Here is a 7,730-nt window from a genome sequence, read left to right as displayed (position 1 = left end):
CTATAATGTAGTTCGAAGCAGATATAATGAGTTTGACTAAATTATCATTCAGTATTTTATCACTTAGATCTGCTTACAACAATGTTACAGTGCGTTATAAACCATTTATTAGTCGTTAATAATCTGCCTACAAATGCTGAAAAGGGGGATTTATAATAATGTTTCCCATATTGATACTAAAATATTCTAAATCAAAGGTTGCACTTATTCACTTTTTCAGAGTTTTTGACCATATCCCACAAACTTCATCAGTAAAACTGCAGGTGTAATCGCGACCTTTCTAAAAGTCTCCCTACATATACGACCGCCTGTGGTCACGTCACTTAGCTTCATGAAACACCTGAGTTTTATTCGCTGAAGAAGGCAGTTGGATTCAGTCAAAAACAGGGAAAAAAGCTAGTAAGTGAAGCTTAAGTTTGAATTTTTAATTATGTGGGAACTGCAGATTTACGGAAAAGTGCTGCACACACTTCTCAGTCAAACCTCAAGGTTCAAAAATGATGTTTTAGTGGAAAAGATTTGTGGAAAAAAAGAAGAAGAAAATGTTTTAATTCATTTTGACAATTTATATTCTTCGTCTTTTTCTTTTTAATTGGCGGGAATGAGCTTCCATACATCCAGAGAACTGATGGGGGAAAAAGATCTTTACGTTAGAGTGTGTCTGTCTTTGTTGAGAGAGTCTTAAAAAAAGACGTCAAATATTAAATGTACAGAGCGAGACCCCCCCTCCCCCCTCCCCCCCCCACCCCCCCTCTTCATGTCTGGGGATCAGGTGAATGAACAAAGTGCTCCGACTGTAAAACATGACACCACATTAGATTCTGTTTGTGTGGAGAGGAAAGCCGTCACCGGGGTCAGATCCCGTGCTGCGTTCAAACTGCAGGTTCCAGATCATGAAAATTTGAGCTCTTTCTCAGACTTACTGAGTTCTGACATCACCGTGACGGAAACAGTGTGAGTGAGATATTTTTGTTATTGTTATTACTGTGAATGCATCAGTCTGAGTCGTTCCTGACAACGATTACTCTGACGGGACTTGAACGCAGCACAGTTCAGCAGAAAGAAAAAGAGGGATAAAAGAAGGTGAACTGTAAAATTGAAAGAGTTTGTTTTTTGTTTTGTTTTTTAACTGCAGAAATGTCACTTGGAGCTGGTTCGCTGCCTCACTTCTCTTCTTCACTCTGGGCACAAACAGGAGGAGGGAGACCCAGGAGGACAGGTGCATTATGGGTAGTGTAGTTTGACCGGAGCCAGTCAGGACTGTCTGTTGTGTGTGTGTGGGCTCTATGAGATGGCCTTCGCCTCAGGTAAGAAGGCCTCCCAGTACTTTATCAGCTGCAGGAGAAAAAGAAAATTAACATTAATGTGCCACAAATGTATTCTGGTTGTATTTGCATGTAGAATTAGAATTGTTTAAAATCTTATATGAAAAAAAAAGTATATTTTGTATTCCATGCTGAATTTAAAACTGTTCAATTATAAAATAAAATTAAAATTTTCATGTTTTAAAATGTATAATTACTGCAAAAATTAAAATTTAAAAATCCATTGACAAATGTTTTTATCATAAAATAACAGCAATGCCAAAATAAAAATCAAATTGAACAAAAAATTACTTCAGCATTTAAATCTAAATTCAGAATTAGAATAACTTTATTGTCTGTGAGCCAATAGAAATTCATCTGACGTGGTTCACTCATAAAAAAATATTTATTTATTAATTATGTCATAATTTTAGCTAATTTCCTCTGAAAATGAATAATTATTAATAATTATTTTCATTATGACTGACAAAGGTTTAACTGCCGTTATGGAAATTTCTCATTAGATTTTAATCTTTTATTTCAGTTTATTTTGTTTCAATTTCATTAAGATTTTATTTTAATTTTGGCAGCCAAACAATTCCATTAAATTAAATTAAAAATAATAATTAAAAAAAACAAATATTACACAAAATTATGTATAATTATATATAAAGATGCCAAATTATACATATACAAAACATGATTTTGATTGAACTAATAATAATAATAATAATAATAATAATAATAATAATAATAATGATAATGTTGTCTTCGTGTCATTTACCTGCTGTTGTGTCTGAACCAGTGACTCCAGGTATTTGATGATGATTGTTTTAAAGTCCTTCACTCGTTCTTTCTGTTGGAAAATCAAAGAAACAGTTTTCTAATGAATATATGAAAATCCAGTTCCAGGTGAACAGTCATTCATCCATCCCTCTCATCCCGTCATTTACCACTTCACTCATCAGATCATTCATTTTAAAGCGTATTCACTCATTCATCATCTTCATCATCGTCGTCTTCCTCACCTCAAACCTGCTGACTTCTTTACGGATGGTTTTGGAGATTTGTTCAAAGTCTCTCTCTCCCTGCTGGACTTTCCCCTCCAGCTGAAACACACACACACACACACACACACACACACACACACACACACACACACACACACACACACACACACACACACACACACACACAGGAAGACAGTATTTTTAATGTGTGTTTAATTTTGCCTCCTCTCAGACGAGGAGCCATGTTTGGATATTGGGATATTTTTGATGAAGCTGTATATATTGTTTTTCCTTTAGTGATTTCCGATACTGGATTTCCTGACATTGATATTTAGGAGCTTTAAAGAAAATGATGAACCAGTGAGTGAATGAGAAGCAGAGAGGAGGAATGTGAATCACCCACTTCCATCAAATCCTCACTGACTAAATATTTAATAATATAAACTGATCGTGAACATTGAGCTTTCAGCTGTAATGTTGAAGTTTGTAAATTTACAAAATCTTTAGAATAATTAGTTGATAATTGAGAGTGAATTGTGCGCTACAGTTTGGTGTTTGGTTTGAATTGTGTCACGACTTCTGACTGTGAGCTCAGGACTCTGAACAGTGGAGATACCTGTAGTTTAGATCAAGCTTATTAATTGACGTTATTGATATTTACTGAACTAACACAACAACCGCCTGGTTACATGAGTCTTTATCAGGCTGAAATAATGATGGAATTTAATTAGATTCATTAGCTCATTATATGAAGAAACAAAAGAACAAAGCACTAAGCTACATGAGCCATGCAGATGAAGATAAACACTTGATCTAAGACGTCACATGAAGGGGTTTGTCTGTTATTCCGTTTGATTTTAAGCTTCAGGTTCATTTCTTGATGTGAGGAGATTTTGTTTTTTTAATTCACCGACTCTCGGGAATTTATTCCAAAGTGTAAATTTGCAAATCTGATCTGCACTGACAAACTAGTTCATGTGACTGTGGACGGTTTGGCAGCTTGAACGCAACCACATTAAAAACGAACATGATGATAATCAACTAAATGCTGCTAAACATGAGAACGAAATGGTAAAATGAGGCAAATGAAAGGTGTGAAGCAAGCAGTCAGGTAGGCAGGTGGACAGACAGACAGACAGACAGACAGACAGACAGACAGACAGACAGACAGACAGACAGACAGACGGGGCAGGTCCTACCTCCTCAATCTCCTGGTTGCAGGAAGGCATGGCAGGGAAAATGCAAATAAATTTAAGAGGCTGGAAAAAAAATGCTCAGAGCTTCCAAAATCATAGAGGAAGATCCAGAGACATGAGCAAACACTGAGGAGAAACAAAACCACTGAAGGGAAAGAAAATCCTGCCTGAGGCGCCGAGATATAAAGACGAGCAGCTGATGACGTAGTGCGGGTTTGAACCTCAGGTTACAGTTAGCTTCTCCTGTTAGCCTGTCTGTGAGCGCCTGGGCCTTCAGTGCTGGTAAAACCCGCCTGCTTAACTCTCCGACCAATCGGAGAGCTTGTTACGTCCCATCGCCAATTGGGGTTGTTTTACCAGCTACGCTACGCTAACTGACTAAGCTACTTGATTAGCTAAGAGGAAAAGGAAAAGCAGCTGGAAACAGGAAATGGGAATTGAAGAGGGAGCTTTCCCTTTTTTAAAATGCTTTTTCAAATTCTATTATTTATTCATGATTAATAAATCTTTTTATAAATAGTTTATTATTCAACGTTTTGTAAATCCATTTTTAAATCTGAAGTTTTTATTGATGGATTAATTGTTCATTTATAAATTGTTTCTACAATTCCTGTTTTTAATGTCTATTAAAATATGAAATTCAGGAAGTTTATTACTTTCCCTGTGACGTCCCTCGTCCTCCGTACAAACTGATGAATTAAATCTGTTCAGTCAAAACCCACAAACACTTTCATCTTTCACTGATATGAAAGTTTTAAGAAGTTGTGAGGAAGAAGAAAATATTTGGCTTTATTTTACCGCTGTAATCAAAAATATTAAAATAAATCAAATGAATAAAAATGTATTTATTGAACAGTTTTATGAGTTTTTCTACATGAAAACCTAAAAGAATCTTAAATCCCCAGAGGAAATGCTGATGTTCTGATTTAATCATTAAAGGCAGAAACTAAAAAATAACCTCCTGGTTTTGTTGACAGGTTTTGACTTGAAGAAAACAGCAGTGTCTTTGCACAGACGCTGCTTCACAGCATCAGTGTTTGAGCCTCTGGCTGGTGTTACACTGTGGCGCCCACAGGGGGCAGTGTGGTGTAATAATCTGAGCAGCAGAGACCCTGAACACACCACTGAGTGAGGAGATGTGCTCTGAGAGGAGCTGTATGTGTTTGACGTGATGTAGTGCAGCTACAATCTTCACTGCAGCCAATTACACACTTTTTTTTTCTGCCTTCAGTTTAATTTACTGCGTCACTCTGACATTAAATAGATCTCGATATTATGACGTGACCCTAAATGCACTAAACATATTGATTTTCTTGTATTTGTGCGTCTTCCTTCCTGACAGCAGAGCTCCTCTAACCATGACCTCATGGTGTTTGTCATTTGTCCAGCGTGTAACAAGGAAGGCGAGAGAGCGACTTCCTGACGCTCTCTGCACCGACTCTCTTTCAATGAATCATTTGTCAGATGAGTTTGTGATCAGGTAGCAGGTAGTGTTCAAGAGCTGCGATCAAATCAGTGTGAGTTTGTATTAAAGCAGGAGAAGTGATGGACTCCTGCTGCTCATCACATGTTGGCTGTGATGGGAGGAGGAGGAGGAGGAGGAGGAGGAGGAGGTGTAGCTTTGACTGACCAACCCTAACCTGGACGCACTGGAGCAGATACACACTGTTAACACCAGGGCTGTACTGCAGAGTTTACACAGGTCAATACCTCTTTAGTTTCCACTCACCCCCATAAAAATGCAAATATCAACAAAAAGGTGGGGAGTGAAACCACAGGACTGAACGCTGCCGCGACTCTAACGTTCATTTACAGGAAACTACAACTAAATCTGACTTCATTAATATTTTCTGATCAAGTTAAATGTTTGAACAGTTTCTGATCTAAAGAGGAAATAAACTAAAGCAGTTTAAACCTTTAAAGCTCCTCCAGTGTAAAGGTCTGTGTCCATGTGTAGTGTGATTATAGATCAGCTCTAGCTTCTATATTAATACTGTGAAAGTATCAAAGCCTCAGTCCACAGAGAAATGCACACAGCCTGTATTCAGAAACTGAGCCTTAAAACCAGCCGTCAGGACTTCTGGAACTTTGTGATGTCACAACAAAGCAGTCACCAAGCCCCGCCCACCTGGACCCACCATCCAAACCTTGCAGGATTTGGTTTCTCTGAGTGTTTTTACCTGAAATCTGCTTTATTTTTATTGGATCACTCAGAAAACAGTCGGCCAATCAGAAGAGAGGCTCAGAGCCTCCCGCCCTACTCTGCCTCTGATTGGCTAGAACTTGTCGCCTTTGTTGGTTAGGGTAAGAATGTCAGGGTGGTTGGTGGTTGCTCCACTCTCGACCTGGATGGACAAACAGTCTGTGAACCAGAGCTGAGGCAGAATCTGAGAGTGACGTGAGTTTATTCTCTGCTGGACGGATCATTTCATCACCTCGGTCCAGGAGCCTGGTGTGAAACTCTCTCCAAACTTTGCTCTTTATTCCTGGTATTTGTGTGCGGCAGGACGACAGATCCGTCCAGAGAAGAAGAAAACTACAGGACGCAAACAGCAGCGAAGCAGCAGGAAGGAAGACGACCGCAGAGTTTCTGCTGCTTCACAGGAGGAGCATGTTCACACATTTCACTTCCTCTGCCGCTGAGCTTTTCTTCTTCATCTGGACTTTAAAAGGTTCAACTCTTCAGGCTGTGGACTGTAAATGTAAATGTCACAGTCCACTGGTGTGAAGAGGTTTTATCTCGGGCATTAATCTCACATCTGCAGCAGCTGCAGCAGGTTTCCAGCAGCAGCAGCAGCGTGAAGCAAAAAACTCTTTTCTCTTTTTTTGACTTCAGAAAAAGGCGCTGTGTGTTTTCTGTCGGCTGTTGTCAAGGCGTGAACCAAAACCCGACTCCTGACAGGCAGCAAAACTCTCGTCGGCCCCAAATAAATGTTGGTTGTAACTCTACTGCGATCTGTCCTCGTCTGCAGCTTCTGACAGCCTCCCCCGCCTCCCCCCACGCCTCCCCCGCTCTCCTCCCAAAACCCCACATCCTCCAGCTCCTCCGCTCTAATACACAGACCCCCGACCACGCCGACTCTGCCTGTGTGTGTGTGTGTGTGTGTGTGTGTGTGTGTGTGATGCTGACAGACAGCGGAGGATGAATTCGTGTGGTGACGCTCTAATAAAGTACTTTTCTCTCCGGCTCTTGTTTGTCGTTCATGTGAAGTCTGAGAGAAACAACATTTACCCACAACAACAAAAGAAAGGCTGAAGTGTGAAGGTGCGCTCGTTTCATCTGACTGGACGCACCAGCAGCTTCGGACGGGGGGAGTCGGCTCCTGAGAGCAACGCTCAACGTGATTAAGATGAGACTGTGTGCAAACATGAATTAATATAATTATCACTCTCACAATATGATCAATAATTCATAAATAAATAATTAACTAATTAGAATCAGGTCCAGGAGGAAACCTCTGACATCACAATATGTTAGTTAATAAGTGTCGACATGTTTTCAGAGTTTGTCTGTGTGTGTGTGTGTGTGTGTGTGTGTGTGTGTGTGTTACATGTTTTAATTAGCACTAACGATGAAGCCTGGGTGCAGATCATCTTTACCAACATTAAGATTTTGCAGGTTTAAATCAAACTATTTGAATGTTTTAATCTCAGCGACTTGAAGTTGCTGTAAAATGAACCAATAAATTCAGAGTGAGTCATCATGATGTCATCACCTGCGCTCGTCACTGTTGTTGTTGTTTATCTGACAAACATTAAATCTCCTGTGTTCAGTGAACGTGACATTAAAATATTTTATTACTGCTGATGTTTTTAAAAAAAATTTAATTAATAAAAATTATTTTAAATTATTCTAACTGTCCTCCTGACCCCCCCCCCCCGCTCCCCCTCCCCCTCCCCTCACCTCTTTGATCTCGTCCTTCGCCTGCTGCAGTTTGTCCGGTTTGTTGGTGAACTGCAGTTTGGCTTCAGCTTCTCGTTTCTTCTGCAGCAGCATCTGACTGTCCTGCCACTTCTGCCACGTCTTCATACGGTGGTCAAACACACCCTGAACACACACACACACACACACACACACANGCACTAACGATGAAGCCTGGGTGCAGATCATCTTTACCAACATTAAGATTTTGCAGGTTTAAATCAAACTATTTGAATGTTTTAATCTCAGCGACTTGAAGTTGCTGTAAAATGAACCAATAAATTCAGAGTGAGTCATC

At 39.7% G+C, this 7,730-nt stretch overlaps 1 protein-coding gene across 1 annotated transcript in view; it reads right to left on the bottom strand.

Annotated features, from left to right (window-relative positions):
- Positions 1–759: 759 nt before the first annotated feature.
- Positions 760–7,730, bottom strand: part of snx2 (sorting nexin 2) — a 24,150-nt gene continuing 17,179 nt past the window's right edge. The window contains exons 12-15 of the mRNA XM_022769074.1: positions 7,415–7,558; positions 2,333–2,413; positions 2,089–2,160; positions 760–1,335 (exon numbers count right to left, since the gene is read on the bottom strand). Coding sequence (XP_022624795.1) covers positions 1,285–1,335; positions 2,089–2,160; positions 2,333–2,413; positions 7,415–7,558 — 348 coding nt within the window. The 3' untranslated portion in view covers positions 760–1,284. The remainder of the gene's footprint in view (positions 1,336–2,088; positions 2,161–2,332; positions 2,414–7,414; positions 7,559–7,730) is intronic.

Source organism: Seriola dumerili, unplaced genomic scaffold (assembly GCF_002260705.1).
Source record: "Seriola dumerili isolate Sdu_G_001 unplaced genomic scaffold, Sdu_1.0 BDQW01002177.1, whole genome shotgun sequence".
NCBI classification, from domain to species: Eukaryota; Metazoa; Chordata; class Actinopteri; order Carangiformes; family Carangidae; genus Seriola; species Seriola dumerili.
This window is presented reverse-complemented; position numbering and strand designations above follow the sequence as displayed.